Raw genomic sequence first — 18,343 nt, forward strand, 5'->3', positions numbered from 1 at the left:
GCGAAGGCTCCCATTTGAGGTAAACGCCAATTCCAATCAGGACGTCTCCATCCCACAGGCACCAGCTGGGGTGAAGTGGGGCGGACTCAGTGTCGGAAGCGGGAAACCTTGTCCACGACACAACATTCCAGAAAAGTAACTTTATCGTGTGCAAGCAGGTTTCAGACTGAGGCACCTGCTGCAGCTAGGAGCCCACCCCGACCGGGTGGCGCGGCCCAAGAGACCCAGGAGGGGAACGGAGCCTCCGGCCGGGAGGGCCGGTCCATCGTCCCCATCCGCGCGGGGCTGGCAGCACCATCGGTGGCCCGGCTCGCTTCCCCCCGCAGCACTAACCGCCTCCACAGACACGGCTCTTCTGACCCCGCAGGTTCTTGAGGCGGCGACCCTCCTGCCTGACTCACTAGTCTCAGCGGCTCCTCCGCCGGGCTTTCGTATGCTCGCGCCAAAGTCACGCTCCCACACGTCTCGCGCTGACGTCATGACGCCGCACGCAGCGTGCGCGCCGCCCGGAAGTCAGCCTGGCCGCGCCCCCGGGCTCGACTGGAGAGCCCCGGCGCTGGGTGGGACTGCGTAGCGGGCGCCGCGGGGCAGTGTGAGGGGGCGGCTTCCTGCGGAGCCTTCAGACGGCCGCCCTGGGTACACTCCGCGATTCTCGCCCCTTCGGCTTCTCATGTTCGGGGTCTCACACGGCCTGTTGTCTCTGACAGGCCTCTGTTCCCGCCCGAAGTCGCCAACCTTGGAAACGCAGCGTGGCCCTCGGTGGAGGATGACCCTTTTCTGGCCGCTGCTCCTTGTGGAGTGGACGGGCTGACATGTGGAGCCAGTGGACTTCAGTTCTCGTCCTGTGATGCTCTTAGGTAGCAGGTTCAAGACCTTTGAGCCTGTCTCCCTGCCTGAGAAGCGGGGAGTCCACCGTAACCCTTCCTGCGGTGTCAACTGCTCTGCCCTGCAGGCGGCCCTAGTGCCCTTTACATTCTTAGGGTACCGAGCACCCTGTGTGCGCCTGTCGTCCCCTCCAGACTGCCCTGGGAAGGCAGGACTCTGTCCTCATCACGCACAGGGTCTGACATGCCCCACACAAGGCTTAATTCGGGTTTGTTTATGGCCTGGAAAGTCTTCCACTGGGTTCTGGAGGTGGGAGCTGCCCGTGGGCCCTCCTGCTCCTGGAAGACTCGAGCAGTAAACAGAAGCAACTTTGCGTTAGAAAAAGGGTGGGCTCTGCTTGGTTCCCTAGGTGTCATTTCAGTTTGACCATAACCCTCAGCTGTAGCAGGGAGCCTGACGAATACAGAGATACCAAAGCTTATGATCACCTAGGTCTGTGCAGCAAAGGTACACAGGCCTGGGATCCTTATCTAACAATAGCTGCCGCTTACTGAACTTGTGAGTCTGGTTTGTGCTTCACATTTAATCTTATAATAAACCTATAAAATAATTATGTGAGGAAACTGAATCCGTTAAATAACTTGCCTGCTAACAAGGCCCAGGTTTCAATTCAAGTAGGTTTGACCTCAGATACTTAACTATCCTGCTATTAAATCTGCATTCACCCACTAAATCAGAACAATTTGCTTCCCCTCACCTTTTGGGGGTGTGTGGGTGGTCCTCACTAGGAGTGTACTAAGAACCTTTGACATGTCATACAACCCTCTGAAATACATCTCATCTCACTATATATAACCCTTGCCCTCCATAACTTTGCTCCTGGCTTCTCTGGTCTTTACTTTCATTAACCCTGCCATAATAATGTACTTTCCCCCTTACACTCTTCTAGTATAAGGCTGCTCAAATAATTTACTTCTTATATTCGTTTTCTTATATACTTTAAAAGTGATATCTGCCCGGCCGGGCGTGACTCAGCGGTTGAGCGTCAACCTAGGATCCAGGCAATCGAGGTTCGATTCCTGGTCAGGGCACATGCCCGGGTTGCGGGCTTGATTAATGACTCTCTCATCATTGATGTTTCTATTTCTCTCTCTCCCTCTCCTTTCTTCTCTCTGAAATCAATAGAGATATATTTAAAATAAATAAATAAATAAAATGATATCTAAATGGTACATTACTATGGGAATAAATAAATGATGGCTAATTATAGCATGTGTGTGAATAAGTAATGAAAACAGCTTTGAAAAGAGATTCAGGAGCAGTGAATTGAAGAGATAGGGAAGAACAATTCAAATCAGGTGGCAATTAGGCTTCTATAGGGAGGTAGCTCTCCTCCCATCACCCCCTTCAATTAGGTAATAACAGCTCCATCAGAATCTGAAATAAATGGAGAAGCTAGGATGAACCTGAACCAACTTGACCAGGAGAAAGAAGGCGCAGATGAAGGTGGAAGGCAGAACAAGGACACAAACAAACTGTTACCAGGATATTGCGCTAAGCCTGGACAGAGTATGGAGCACTTTGTCGGAATTCCCCAGGGCTTTTACCAGGGACCACACTATGGGAACACACTGCCTTTGGGCCAGCCTGGACTCTTTGACCACCAACAGCCTGACTGGAGGCAAAACACTGGTGCCCCCACTTTCCTGGCCAGGACGGGGCTGGTGGTGCCCACGAATGCCTGGGCCTACTGCACTGATCCTTACAAGAGGGCACAGCTTAAGGCCATTCTCTCCCAGATGAACCCCAGCCTAGGCCTGCGGCTGTGCAACGCCAACACCAAGGAGGTGGGCGTGCAGGTGAGCCTATGTGTGGACAGGTCTGTGCAGTGTTCACTGGGCCTTCTTACCCTGCGCAGCTGCTCTTCTTGGGGCTGCAGGGACCTCAAGGCACCCCTCCCAGTCTGGGACCTCTATTCACCAGTGAAGGGCCCCAGGGGCTGGATCCAGCTGCAGAAGGATGGGAAGGATGAAGAGAGGAAGGCGCTTTCAGGTCCTGTGGAGGCCAGCCAGCAGCAGCAGAAGTCACCACCACTGCCAAGGTCACAAGAGGACAAACAGGAGGAATTCTGGCAGCAGGACAAGTTGCTGGAGGAAGATGCTTTGAGTCCTGGGGAAAGGCAGAGCAAGCAGGCCCAAGGGGATGCCCATCCACTCAGGAAACCCAGCTTCCAGGTGAACTTTGTCTTCTCCCTTCTCAGGCCTCTGGTAGCCCCTTCCTTTTTTTCCTCTTTTTAATTTCTGGGGCAATAAGAGCAAAATCTTCCCTGGCTTCCTCCCTTTATTTGATGAAACAGAAGAAGTTCTGAAAACATGTATTAAAAATTTTTTAAAAAATCCTTATTGAGGATATGCTTATTGATTTAGAGAGACAGTAAGGGGGTGGGGGGGGAGAGAGGAACATTGATGGGAGAAACATCAATTGATTGCCTCCTATAGTGCCCTGACTGGGGCTCGAACCCACGACCTAGGTATGTGCCCTGACCAGGAATCAAACCCACAACACTTTGGTGCACGGATGACACTCCAACCAACTGAACCACCCAGCTGGGCATGAAAACGTGTATTTTATATGGCCTCTGTGTTTTGTAACTTTTTGGTGAAATAGAGTGTCAGCTTTAAACATGTGCAAACAGAAAGACTGGCAATCATTATTAATTGGGGATGAGGAGGTGAAGAAGAGCTTCAAGTCTGTGAAATATGTGATCAGAATTTCATTCTGGGGAGACTGTACTAGTGGCATTGTGGAAAATGGATTGAGAAAATGAGAGGCAGCAGGGAGAAGAATCCCAGATAATCTTTCGGAGATGAGACAATAATTTAATGTAGTAACCTTGAGAACAGCTGCGAGTGAGGTTAAGGAGGCTTTTTGTATTTCTTATACAAAACCACAAGCAAAGAAGGATCTGGCTTCCCCTTCTCTCCAGGGTAATAAAAGGCACTTCCCCTTTTATTTGCAGTTTTTGGAACGAAAATATGCCTATTTTCACTGTAAAGATTGTAAGACCAGATGGGAGAGTGCTTATGTGTGGTGCATTTCTGGAACTAGTAAGGTGAGTAAAAGTGTATGGGACATGGAGGAGGGTGGGGCAGGCACAGATGTTAAGTGGAGGAAGAATGTGTTTCCTAATGGAGCGTGACAATGCTGTCTCATTCATCTTGGCATCCTCCATGCCAGGTGCTCAGAAAATGAATTGAACTGAACTGGACAGTCCACATGACCTCCCAAGGCTGCAGACCCATGTTCTGGTGTTTGTTCTGTTGGGTTTGGTAGTTCTGTTGGACAAAATTTCAGATTATTTAGATGAACTTGTTCTTGTGTACATTAGGATTTTGTGTAATCATTTTTCAGTGTGTATTTTGAACAGGTTTGGGCATTAGCAATAGGGAGTTTCCAATCTGTCCACAAGGTGGGGCAATAAGAGAAGGAATTTACTGTAAAGGTTAGCCTGTGAGAGACTTATTTAGGCTAAGGACGTTCCTCCCTTTGAATTAGTTGTCAACATATTCGGATTGGGGAAGATTTCACAGTCCATATTTTCAGATTTTCCTGAACAATCACAGCATAGATTTTGGTTTCAGTATGAGAACAGTAGGTTGGGGCCAAGCAGCTTCTCTCTCCTTTCCCTTCATTTTGTAACAGTCTACACCTGGTTTATTTCATCAACTTCTATGAGCATTTGTGTTGGAGTCCCTAACTGTAGAGGGAGGAGGTGAGCTAAGGCCTGAATGGAAACAGGACTTTTCACAGTAGTCATTTACTATACCTGAAGGCAAATAGATTTTTAAACTAAAAGTACTTTCCTTTTCTTGCCAGAAGAAAAACAGTGGATTTAATTCAAACACTCCAAGACACTAGGATACAAAGAACAATTCATAGAACTTATCCTCAAGACATTTATACTGATAGCAGTGACACAGACACAGAATGTGCTTTGGTGACAACGAGGCATCTATGGCATAGACACGGTACAGATATAACACAGGAGGGGATGAGTAACCTTATCTGGGGGAAGGCATTGTGATGTCTGAGCATGATTTTAAAGGATAAATAGTTCACCAAGTAAGGTAGGGAGGAAGTGTGCACAGGAAATGCACAAAGTCTAGAAATCACTTGTATTGGTGATATAAGGGAAGGGAATGGGTTAGTTATATTAAAAACTGGGAGCCTAGGGTACATCTAAACTTGGATTTAAAAAAAGACATTTCTCTTTAGGTTTATTTCAAACAACTCTGTTGCAAATGCTACAAGAGTTTTAACCCTTATCGGGTAGAAGCAATCCAGTGTCAGGTAAGCATATAGAACACTTCCTTTGAGTCTATAATGTCTCCTTTCTTAACATGAAGATTTTGTGGCATAATGTTTGGATTTTATAGAATTGGATATTTGTGGAGGAGTGTTAAATTTTCTGTGCATTTGAATTTTTATAACATTTTAAGGAAAAAAGCATAAATTCTGTTTTTTTTGTTTTTTTTCCCTAGGGGTGAGGGTAATGGGAGATTTAGTCTAAAGTTGCCTTATGTGGTGTGTTTATGTATGGGGTTGTATTTTGTTTTCTCAAACACCCTGTGTATAGTTTGGATGTAATAATTTAGTGGGTAACCTTTATTAAGCTTTTACTATGTGCCAAACTTTGTTGCTAAGTGCTTTAGATGCATTATCTGCTATTGTTATTGATTTGTTAAATTGTATTTTTCAGTGCTAGAATTTTTATCTTTTTTTTTTTTTAAAGACTTATAGTTTTCTGCTGGAAATACCAATTTCACTTCTTTAAACATTTTAAGCATAATTATCTTAAAATCTGTATCAGGTAATTCTATCCCCTATGGTTCTGTTGCTATCTTGATTTTCCTTGGTTTTCAAGTGTGCTATTCTGTTTCCTCATGTACCTGGTTATTTTTGATTGAATGTTAGATATTGTATATGAAAAATTACAGTAATGAGGCCTAGGGCAGTATCTTCTTCCATAGAAGATTTGTTTGCTTCTGGCAGGCAGATGGGGACACTAACAATTTCAGGTCACTACTTTCCAATTGGGGTTGAACTGTATTGAAGCTGGGCTTTGGCATCTGAGGCTGGTTAAGTTTTGGTTCATCTTTTTATTAGAGTGTAGCCTTTCAGGGTTTCAGTACAAAACTTGAATTGTTAACTAGGGTTCTTCCATTTTGGCATATTTAGATCATCCCTCTGTTAAACCCATTTTCAGATTTCTATTGTCTTTCCCCTCTTCCAGAATTGACAGATACTGTTAGAGAGAAAATAGTCCCAAATGTCAGGCTCACCTCTCTTTCTGGCTTTCCTTCTCTAATGTTTGGATAATTCTCTGGTGCCTATAAATAGTTATTTAAAAAGAATTATTAATTACTTTTTAGCTCAGCTTTTCCAGTTGTCCTAAGCAGGAGGCCTGGTCAAAAGTACTAATCCATTATTGCCAGAAACAGAAGCCTACCTTTAGAGGAAACCCTAATATATATATTTTTTTATTGAGCCTTTTCTTCCTTACAAGGGTATCGTGAGAATTAATCTATATAAAGTGAGAGTACAGTGTATATAGTAAGCACCATGGGAATATTAGCTAATAGAATTTTTTAAATAAGGACACATACTTATCAATAGGAGACTGGAACATGTAAATGTAGTACAACATTTGATAAATCATATTTAAGACTCTTGTTTGGAATATGAATATGCCTATTTTCACAATATAAAAGGTAAAGCTTGACTTACTCTGCTTGGCTATGGACATATGCCTAAAATAGAGCAGTGATTATCAATTGGGAGGGTGGACCAGGGCAGTATACCAGCTTCCATCGGTGTAATTTTATTTATCAGAAGACGGAATGGGATCATGGATAAAAACGCTTTAAAATCTAGTAAAGATCAGGCATGTGCAGAAAGAAAAGAAAATTTAACTTCCTCTATAACACCCTCCCTCCTAGTTGTGACAATGAAAAATATCTTCAGACATTGCCAAATGTTTGCTGGTGGGTAAAAATACCATTGGTTGAAAATCACTGTGCTGGTGTTTGTAAATGTTTCAATCTAGATAATCAAATCACTTAATACTCACCCACTGCCCCTCACTTCCACCAGGCTATAAATGTAAACATCTACAGAGTGAAGACACTCTACAAAACTCAAACTTGTAAAACTTTTCTTTTACATGAGATCTTGATTGACTCAGTGGTATTCCTTTTTTTTAAAAAAATTATCTTTATTGTTGAAAGTATTACAAATGTCCCCTTTTCCCCCCATTGATCCCCTCCTCCCGCACCCTCTCCCTTCCCCCAGGCCTTCCCCACACTATTGTCTGTGTCCATGGGTTATGCATATATACGTACAAGTTCTTAGGTTAATCTCTCTCCACCCACGCACCCACCCCCCCTGCCTTCCCTCTGAGATTCATGATGATATTCTTTTAAACATCACCTTTGTTCATTCATCTTGACAAATGCATGGCATTTAACGGGATGTGAGTGCTTTTATAAAACTTGGTCTTAGACTTCTCCTAGGATTCAAAGGAAGATGAAGATACTATGGAGGGGGTGGTGGGGAGAAGTATTTTGGTTTGAGGATTACGTTTGAAATGCTAATTTGATTATGTCTAAACTGCTCCTTGTTTTCTAAAGACTTGTTTAAAGTCCCGTTGTTCGTGTCCTCTAAAGAAAAGAAACATTGATCTAAGGAGGCCTCATCGACAGGAACTATGTGGACGCTGCAAAGACAAGAGATTCTCCTGTGGCAATATTTACAGCATTAAATACATCATGTGACAGGCAGTATGATTTGTATAGGTCATCCCAACCCTTCTTGTCACTTACTGTACTGTTCCTTTTTTGTACCTTAGCTCTGACTAGGTTTTGGAAAATGAATTAGGCTTTTGTACTTTTTCTAGTTTGTATAACAATTGTACAATATGAATAGAATGAAATAAATGCATGTAAAATAGACCATGAAGGCACATTAAATGGTGAACCCAGGGTAAAAACACAAAAAGTCATTGGGAAATGGTACGTACTGGCACTTTGTTACTTTTATGAAGGGAACAATGAAGAGGAACAGTATTCATTTAACAAACTATTATAAGCTGGGTGTTCTAAGCACAGAATATAGAGATGATCTAGGGGCAAGGTCCTTACCCTCAAGTACATATAATAAGGATAGCAAACGCTTCCAACAGCATGTAGTAAGTGCCAGGCATTGTTGTAACTCATCACAGCAGCCATAGGAAATAGGGATTACTATACCCCTTCTTAACAGATGAGGAGAGGCAGCCGAAGAAATGTCATAGGATAGAGCCAGGACATGAACCCAGATGGATGAGGAATTTGCCCCAGGGCCTTCACTACTATGTTTCTGTTTTCTCTCAGATTCAGACATGGTAAGTGCTATAGAGGAGACATGGTACTATGACAGTGACCCTTTAGATAGTGTGGTTGGGAAGAGGCAATATGACAGTGGAGACCTTCAGGATGAGGGAGCTGGGAGAAAAGAATATGGTTTTGATCCATGGAAACAGCAAGAGCAAAGGCCCTGAGGGGATGGGACAGTGTACTTGGTTCGCATGTCCCAGGAATAGGAGCCCCTAAGGCTAATGTGGGGTATGAGAGGGAAAAGACAGGACTCGGGTCACAAAGGGTTCCTTTCGCCATAGTCCAGCATATGGCAGTCCATGAAGGGGTTTCAACGAGGCAGTGACATTAATTCTTACTTTAGAAAACTCACTGCTGCCCTGGCTGGGTGGGTCAGTTGTTTGGAATGTCATCCTGTACACCAAAAGGTTGCAGGTTTGATTCCTGCTCAGGGCACATACTTAGGTTGTGGGTCTAACCCTCGGTTGGGGTGTGTACAGAAGGTAACAGATCAGTGTTTCTCACATTGAGTTTTTTTTTTCTCTCTCTCCCTTCCTCTCTATAAAAATTAATAAAATCATATTCTCGAGTGAAGACTGAAAAAATAAAACTCACTGCCATGAAGGAAGACCAGGCAGAGTGGAAGGAGGGAGACCAGTTAGAGGGTTAATAAACACAAGAGGAAAATGATGTAACATGCAGAATTGGAAGTGGATGATGAAGAAATAAATGGTGATTTTACAGTTCGGATTTGAGTTAAGGACAGATGGAATTAAGAGGAATCACAGGAGCATGTTCTTGGGTCAGTTGACCTTTTTTCAAATCCTGGCTGTAGTACTTAAGAGATACATGATTATGGGCAACTTTCTCTGCCTCAGTTACTCTTCTATAAAAACAGGACAATAATGGTACCTACCTCTTGGTGGTCGGGTGAGGACCAAAGGAGCTGATACATGGTAAGCACTTAGGATAGAACCTGTAATACTTTGAGGGCTCAGTAAACTTAGCTGTCTTATTTTGGTGGGGCTATGTAATGACATAGGCAAGGGCTTCTGTTTTCAACATATTAAGTTTGAAATATCTGAGACATTCAAATGGAGATGTCCTGTAGGCTATTGAGTTATGAATCTGGAATTTAAGAGGGAAATCAGTGCTAGAGAGAGAGAGATTTGGAGATAAAATATAGTATTTAAAGCTGTTGACCTGAATGGGATCACCTAGAAGGAGAGTAGAGCACAGGACTCTGGGGCACCAACATTCAGAGCAATGATTCTGTAACTTTAATGTCCTGGGAGTTATCTGGTGGCCTTGTTCACAGGAGATTCGGATCCATTAGGTCTGAGGTCTGAGTCTGTATATCTGACAAGCTTCCAGATGCTCTTGTGCCAGTGGTCCCATATCACACTCTGAGTAGCAAGAGGTTAGGGGTTAGATAAGAGGTGTTCAAGAAGAATAGGAAGAGGATGGTGTCATGAAAGCAAAGATAAATAGTATTTTGAGGAGGGAGTGGTTGACTGAATCAAATCCCGTGGTAAGTGAGAAGGCTGAAGATAGCCATGTCCTTTGGTTTGATGACAGAAAGATGACTTGAAAAAATAAGCTTCAGTGAAACGGTGGGGATGGAAACCAGAGTTAATAGAGTCAAGACAGTGAATAGAGAGAATACCCTCTAGTTTTACTGTTAAAAACCAAATTGGTGATACTGAGAGGTACTGAGTGAGTTTGTATATTCATGGAAATAATTCAGTAGAGAGAAGCTGATGGTACAGCAGGGAGAGGACACTCAAGAATGAAGCCCTTGAAAAGAGATGGATTCAGAGAAAAGTAGAGTGATTAGGTCTAAATGGGAGCAGTGATATTCCCTCTATTTTAAAAGGATGGAGCACCTAGAATATGGGTAGTTAGATAAAGACAGGCTTATAAATTTGAGGGTGAAGAGGAGACCATCTATTTTGTTTTATTTACTCATGGAATTATGAAGCAAAGTCATCAGCTGAGGCAGGTAGGAAAGGAAAAGGGTGGGAGGCTGAGGAGGGAGAGCAAAGTGTGAAATAATCATTTTAGGCATTGGGAATGTGAAATGATCAGGGAGGCGTAATTATATTTGTAATTGTAATTGTCATTGTCTGATAGCATTGAGAGCTCCTTTTGAGACTTGGTGCTGTTTGAGATGTGCTTGGTTGCAGCTGTTTTCCTGTAGTGTCTCACTCAAGCAGTTGTGCAGGTGTGGACAGGAGAGATCTCAGCTTTAACTGAATAAGACAGGAGAAAGATAATTGTGAATATTAGCCAGGGAGTGATTATAATCCATGAAATTTGGGTTAAATATTTTTTTCTTTTTCTCTTTAAATTTATTAGGGTAACATTGACTAATAACATTACATAAATTTCAGGTGTACAACTTTATAATATGACATCTGTATACTCTATTGGGTGTTTACCCCACAAAGTATACTTTCCTTCTATCACCGTATTTTGACCCCCTTTACCCTCTATGTCCTCCTCCCACCCTCCCTTCCCCTCTGGTAACAACCATTCTGTTGTCTTAGCTATGTATTTGTCTTTTGTTTGTTCCTTTGTTGCTTTTTGTTTTACATGCCATGTCCTTTTCCATCTGACTTATTTCACTCAGCACGATACTCTCAAGATCTAGCTATATTGTTGCAAATGGCAGTATTTCATCCTTTCTTATGGCTGAGTAGTATTCCATCATGTACATGTACCACATCTTTATCCAGTCATCCACTGAAGGACACTTAGGTCATTTTTTCCACTCTGATTCTTATTTCCTACCTTCTATTGACTATGAGCTTTGTTTGTTCTTTTTTTTTTTTTTCTATATCTGTAAGGTGTAATGTTAGATTGTTTATTTGGGGTTTTTCTTATTTCTTGAGGTAGGCCTGTAACACTATATACTTCCCTCTTAGTACTGATTTTGCTGCATCCCCCAAATTTTAGTATGTCATATTTTCATTTTCATTTGTGTCTATGCATGTTCTTTCATTTCTTCTTTGACCCAGTGGCTGTTCAGTAGCGTGCTATTTAATCTCCAGATATTTGTTGTTTTTTCTCTTTTTTGTTATAGTGAATTTCTAGTTTCATATTGTTGTGATTGGAAAACATGCTTGGTATGATGTCAGTGTTCTTAAATTTACTGAGACAAGTTTTGTGCCCCCAAATATGGTCTCTCCTTCAGAATGTCCCATGTGCACTTGAGAAGAATGTATATTCTCTCATTTTGGAATGGGAAGTTCTATAAATGTGAGTTAACTCCATTTGCTCCAATGTGTCATGTAAGGCCAATATTTGCTTGTAGACTTTCTGTCTCAGCGATCTATCCTTTGCTGTGAGCAGGGTATTTAGGTTCCCACCTGTAATTTTACTTTTCTCCATTTTTCTCCTTTGGGTCTGTTAGTCATTGCTTTATGTATTTTGGTACTCCTAGGTTGGATGTAAATATACTGATGTGTTATGTCTTCTTGAGGAATTTTCCCATTTATCATTATAAAATGTTAATCTTTGTCTCTTGTTACATTTTTTAAAATCTTGAAATCTCTTTCATATGGCACATGCTGGATGCCATTAGCTGGGAGTATCATGTTCTTCCGCTTCACTTTGAGCCTATGTTTGTCTTTGGAGCTGACATGATTCTCCTGCAGGCAAAGTAGTTGTATCTTGTTTTTAAAATCCATTCTGCTCTCCTATTCTTTTGATTGGTGGATTCAGTTCATTTACACTTAGGTTAATTATTAACACATGAGGTCTGACTATGGCCATTTTATCTTTTGTTTTCTGATTGTATCTCCATTGTTTCTTTTAAAACATTTTTTGTGAAATACATATGTGTGTGTGTGTGTATGTCTGATGGTGGGGCAAATGACCACCATAATAAGAACGTACCTTCAGACTGAAAGATGAAGCAGCCAACTTCATAGAATATAACAGAATTTATTTATTACAGGGTAATTTACTTACAGGAAGATTTGGTTGGAGTGGAACAGACTACCCAGCAATTCTCTGCAGGTTATTCTCTGTTAACAGACCCCTTTAAAAGTACTTTTAAAAATCATATAACTCAGGTACTAATGACTGACAGAACAAAGGGACAAAAAATGCCATAGTGCCAGGGGTCATACCTCCCTGTGCTCTTGTGACAAGTGATTGTTTATAATCAGTACTATTATGAGTTTGATAGTCATCTTGGTTGTTATGCCATTCCGGCTGTTACTAACAAAAATATTTATGGCTACATTTATTTATTTATTTGAAAGCACGTAGTCCTCTTTTATTTTTATTTCATTTCATTTAGTTTTTTAAAATTTATCTTTATTGTTGAAAGTATTACAGGTGTCCCATTTTTTTCTCCCAATTGACCCCTTCCACCCCACTTCCACCCCCTCCCCAGGCCTTCACCCCATTATTGACTGTGTCCATGGGTTATGCATATATACATACAACTTCTTTGGTTAATCTCCTCCCACCCTCCACCTGCCCCCCCTTCCCTTTTTACTCTGAAATATGATCATCTGTTATTAGTGTCAATGTCTCTAGATCTATTTAGTTCATCAGATTCTTTTGTTCATTAGCTTCTTCTTAAAGAAGACCCTTCAACATTTTCTGTAGTGCTGGTCTGGTGGTGATGAACTCCTTTAGCTTTTTCTTATCTGTGAAGCTATTTATCTGACCTTCAGTTCTAAATGATAGCTTTGCTGGGTAAAGCAATTTTGGTTGTAGTTCCATGTTTTTCATCATTTTGAATATTTCTTGCCACTTCCTTCTGGCCTGCAAAGTTTCTGTTGAGACATCAGCTGACAGTTGTATGGGTGCTCCCTTGTAGGTAACTAATTGCTTTTCTCTTGCTGTTTTTAAGATTCTCTCTTTGTCTTTAACCTTTGGTAGTTTAATTATGATGTGTCCTGCTGTGGGCCTCTTTGGGTTTCTCTTGTTTGGGACCCTCTGTGTTTTCTGGACTTGTAAGTCTATTTCTTTCCCCAGGTCGGGGATGTTTTCTGTCATTATTTTTTCAAATAGGTTTTCAATTTCTTGCTCTCTTTCTTCTCCTTCTGGCATACCAATAATACAAATGTGGGGCCTCTTGAAGTTGTCCCAGAGGCTCATTATACTATCTTCATATTTCTGGATTCTTTTTTCTTTTTGCTCTTCTGGTTGGGTGTTTTTTGTTTCCTCACGTTCCGAATTGCCGATGTGATTATCAGCGTCCTCTACTGTTGATTCCCTGTAAATTATTCTTCATTTCAGTTCTTGTAGCCTTCATTTCAAATTGGTACTTTATCATGTCATCGATTTTCTCAGTTGTTTTCATAATACTCTTACTAATATGGTTGAGCATCCTTATAAACAAAATTATAAACTCTGTATCTGTTAGCTTGCTTGGTTCTATTTCATTTAATTAGTCTTCTGGAGATTTCTTCTGTTCTTTCCTTTGTGACCTGTTTCTTTGCCTCCACATTTTGGCTGCTTCCAGGTGTTTTTTTTATGTACTAGGTAGAGCTACTATGTCTCCTGAGATTTGTAAGGTGGCTTTGTATAGTAGGTGTCCTGTAGGGTCCAGTGGCTCAGCCTCCCCAATCACCTGAGCTGGGCGTTCTAGGTGCTCCCCTGTGTGGGCTGTGTGCACTTTCCTGTTGTAGTTGAGCCTTGGTTGCTTTTGGCGTCACTGGGAGGAATTGATCCCCAGGCCAATTAGCTGTGAGAACCAGCTGCAACTACAGTCAAAGGGCTTCTGTGCTGGAGACACCTCTATGGATCTGGATTTACCTCAGTGGAGCTTTGGTGTTCACCGAGTGTGCCCTTGAGTGTGTCCCTTGTGGATGTGGTAGGGTTGTAATCCAGCATGGTCGAGTCTGACCACCAGGTGCACTGTCTCTGGGGCCTCCCAGGAGGTGCAAAGTCAGCCTCTGCCAGTGCCTTGTCCAGGGCCACCCAGCATGAGCTACACAGCAAACTGTAGTTGGCTGCTACTTGTGCTGGGCTTGTAGGTGTCCAGGAAAGGCCAAGCTATGAACCAATGCAAGCTACCACTAGTGCCAGGCCTGGGGCCACTTATCAGGACGTATGGGGCCCGCTGCTGCTTGTTTGAGAGATTTTAGGAAAGTCCTAAGCATAAGGCTGGAGAGGCCACTTGCACAGAAAACCCACTGGAAATGGCTTGGATGAGCTTGCAGGTAGGAAGGGGTGGTGCCTCGGGGAATCACTGTGACAGGGCCAAAGGTGTGAGTCAGGTGCTGGAGATTCAGAGACAGCGCCTGCCTGCCTGCCGGCTCTGTGGTGGGAGGGCTCGCCAAAGGAACAATGGCCTCTGCCAGCTCTTCTGTCTGGGAGAAAGCTGCCCCTCTACCTCTCACCCCAATTTCAGGCAGGTTAGTTCCTCCCTAAGTGTCCCAGGTTCCTTTCAAACTGCTTCCTGGGGCTCAGAGGGAGCATGTCTGAGTGAGTCTGTGCGCAGGCCCTTTAAGAGGAGCTGCCTGGGGCTCCTGCACCGTCCTCGACCCTCAGAGACAGTCCCTGCTGGTTTTCACAGCCCAAAGTTGTGGGGATTTCTCTTCCCGGACCTGGAGCCCTGGGCCGAGGGCCTGCTGTGGGGCTGGGACACCTCACTCCTTGGGAAACCTCCACCGCTGAGATGTCCCTCCCAGGCTTAAACTGCAGCACCAGGTGTGGGCCCGCGACCACGTCTCCACGATTCAGCCCCAATCTGCCCGCTTCTCCTCCCCTCCTACGGGTCTCAATGCTTCTTCAGTACCCTGGTTGTAGGGCTTCTGTTCAGCCAGATTTCAGGAGGTCCTGAGTGATGGTGGTTCTGTATTTTAGTTGTAATTTTGACATGGTTGTGGGAGGCGGCGGGTACAGCTATTACATACACCGCCATCTTGTTTTCCCCTCCTATGGCTACATTTTTAAGGAACAAAATAATCATGAACTAGAAATTTTTGCTATCCTTCTACAGTGAGATTGGTGAAAGGTCACAGCATAGAACTTAAAAATGAAATGAAATCCACAACAGAGATGGAGTACGTTTTGTTCACATCTACATACATGTTCACATCTACATACATCTATATACATGTATATATTCACACACATGTATACCTATATATACATATAATCTTATAAAATTTATTATGTTAATTACAGTATATGAATTTTATGTACACATCTTTATAATATGATATCTATACTATATTATGTGCTCACCTCTTGAAATCTAGTTTCCTTTCCTCACGATGTATTTAAAACCCCTTCACCCTCTTTTTCCACCCCTTCCTCTCTAGTCACTATCATAATGTTCTTTCTGAGTTTGCCTTTCTGTTTCTTTGTATATTTTGTTTGTTCGTTTGTTGCTTTTTGTTTTATATGCCATGTGTGAATGAAATCATATGGTTCTTGTTCTTTTCCATCTGACTTATTTCACTTGTTTTAATACTGTCAAGATCTATCCATGTTGCAAACGACAGTGTTTCAATTTTTTTGTGTGAGAGGTGAGTAGTATTCCATTGTATGTATGTGCCACATGTTCTTTGTCCAGTCATCCATTGAAGGACACTGAGGTTGTTTCCATGTCTTGGCTATTTTCAACAATGCTGAAATGAACATAGAGATACATATATCTTTACTAATAGGGTTTTAAAATTTTTCAGGTAGATTCCCAGGAGAGGGATTGCTGGATCATAGAATAGTTTTATTGTCAACTTTTTGAGGCACCTCCATATTGTTTTCCTTAGAGGCTGCTCCAATTCACATCTTTTACTAGCAGTGTCTGTGGGTTCACTTTCCTCCATATGCTTTCCAACACTTGTTATTCCTTATTGTATTGATAATAGCCGTTCTAATGGATGTGAGGTGGTATCTCAATGTGGTTTTGGTTTGCATTTCCCTTATAACAAGTGATGTTGAGCGTCTTTTCACATATCTGTTGGCATTGTGTAGGTCTTCCTTGGAAAAGAGTCTATTCAGGTCCTCTGCCCATTTTTTTAGATAGTTTTTTTTTCTTGTCGATTTGTATGAGTTCTTTATACATTTTGGATATTAGCCCCTTATTGGAGCTACAGTTTGCAAATATCTCCCCCCATTTGGATGGTTGCTATTTTTGGTTGATGGATTATTTTTTTGGGCAGAACCTTTTAGTTTCATGCAGTCCCATTTATTTATTTTTGCATTTACCTCCCTTATCTTTGGGGTCAGGTTCACAAAATTACCTCTGACACCAAGGTTCATATACTGCCTATACTTTTTTGCATGTATTTTACAGTTTAAGGTCTTATATTCAAATCTTTAATCCACTTTGAGTTAAATTTTGTGTATGATGTCAGCTAGAAGTCTAGTTTCATTTTTTTGGCATGTTTTCCTGGCACCACTTATTAAACAGACCTGTTTTCCTTTCTCTAGTGTATGTTCTTGGCTCTTCTGTCAATTATTAGTTGCCCATATATGTGTATGTTTATTTCTGGGCTCACAATTCTGTTCCATTGGTCTGTGTGTCTGTTTTTCTGCCAATACCATACTGTTGTGATTAATATAGCCTTGTAGTAGTGTTTGAAGTCAGGGAGTGCGATACTTCCAGGTTTATGTGTGTGTGTGTGTTTTTCTTTTTTCTGAAGATTGCTTTGGCTCTTCAGGGTCTTTTGTAGTTCTGTTGAAATTTAGGCTGTTTTGTTCTATTTCAGTGAAAAATGCCATTGGGATTATGATGGAGATTGCATTAAATCTGTATTGCTTTAGGTAATAGCCATTTTCACAATGTAAATTCTTTCAATCCATGACTCAGAATATTGTTCCATTTCTTTGTGTCTGCCTCAGTTTCTTTCAACAATGTCTTGTGGTTTTAAGTATACAGGCCCTTCACTTCCTTTGTTAACTTTATTCTCAAGTGACATTCTTTTTGTTGCAATTATAAATGGGATTGCTTTCTTTTTTATTTATGTTTGTTTTTAATTTATCTTTATTTTTCAGAATATTACAAATGTCCCCTTTTCCCCCCCATTGATCCCCTCCACCTTGTACCTCTCCCCCCAAGCCTTCACCCCACTAATGTCTGTGTCCATGAGTTATGCATATATGCATATAAATTCTTATGTGAGTCTCTCCCCACCCTCCTACCCACCCACCGACCCACCCACCCCATGCCTTCCCTCTGATATTTGTCAGTCTGTTTCATGCTCCTATGTCTCTGGACCTATTTTGTCCATTGGTTTATTTTGTTCATTAGATTCCATGTGTGACAGTTGTCTTTCTCTGACTGGCTTATTTCACTTAGCATAATACTCTTCAGGTCCCACCATGCTGTCTCAAAGGGTAAGGGATCCTTTGTTTGTACAGCTGCATAGTATTCCATGGTGTAAATGTCTGAGAAGATGCTTGATATGATTTCAATCTTCTTGAACTTGTAGACTTGTTTTGTGTCCTACCATGTGGTCTATCTTGGGGAATGTCTTGTGTGCACTTGAGGAAAATGCCTAGTCTGCAGCTTTGGAGTGAAATATTCTGTAAATGTCAATTAAATCCATCTGATCTAGTGTGTCATTAAGAGTCACTGTTTCCTTGTTGATTTTTGTCTGGAAGATCTATCCAGTAAAGTTAGTGGGGTGTTAAATCCCCTATTATGACTGTATTGCTGTGCACCTCTCCTTTAAAGTTCTCCAGAAGTTTTTTGGTGTTTTTTTTCAGCTTGTGTGAGTTTTTTTCTGAGGTGAGTCTCTTGTTCATAGCATATATTTGGGTCTTATTTTCTTATCCATTCAGCTACCCTATGTTTTTTAATTGGGAAATTTAATCCATTTGTATTTAAGGTTATTATTGATAGGTACTAATCTATTGCCATTTTATTTCTTTATGCATATGTTTCTCATTCTATTACAACTTATTATAGCAGTCCCTTTAACATTTCCTGCAATGCTGGTTTGGTGGTAATAAACTCCTTGAGCCTTTTTTTTTTTGGTCTGGAAAGCTCTTTATTTCACCATCTATTTTGAATGATAGCCTTGCTGGATAGAGTGGTCTTGGTTTCAGATCCTTGTTTTACATTACCCTGAATACTTCATGCCATTCCCTTCTGGCCTGTAGAGTTTCTGATGAGTTATCAGCTGACA

The 18,343-nt window shown here is 41.8% G+C and overlaps 1 protein-coding gene across 1 annotated transcript; it reads left to right on the plus strand.

Annotated features, from left to right (window-relative positions):
- Positions 1-2,285: 2,285 nt before the first annotated feature.
- Positions 2,286-7,658, plus strand: ZAR1L (zygote arrest 1 like; the record flags this gene model as incomplete). Its single annotated transcript, XM_081126939.1, has 4 exons — positions 2,286-3,059; positions 3,845-3,937; positions 5,101-5,175; positions 7,515-7,658. The coding sequence occupies 4 exons, from the start codon at positions 2,286-2,288 to the stop codon at positions 7,656-7,658; spliced, it is 1,086 nt and encodes a 361-aa protein (XP_080983065.1).
- Between the last annotated feature and the right edge of the window lie 10,685 nt (positions 7,659-18,343).

Source organism: Miniopterus schreibersii (genome assembly GCF_964146895.1).
Source record: "Miniopterus schreibersii genome assembly, chromosome: 2".
NCBI lineage: Eukaryota > Metazoa > Chordata > Mammalia > Chiroptera > Miniopteridae > Miniopterus > Miniopterus schreibersii.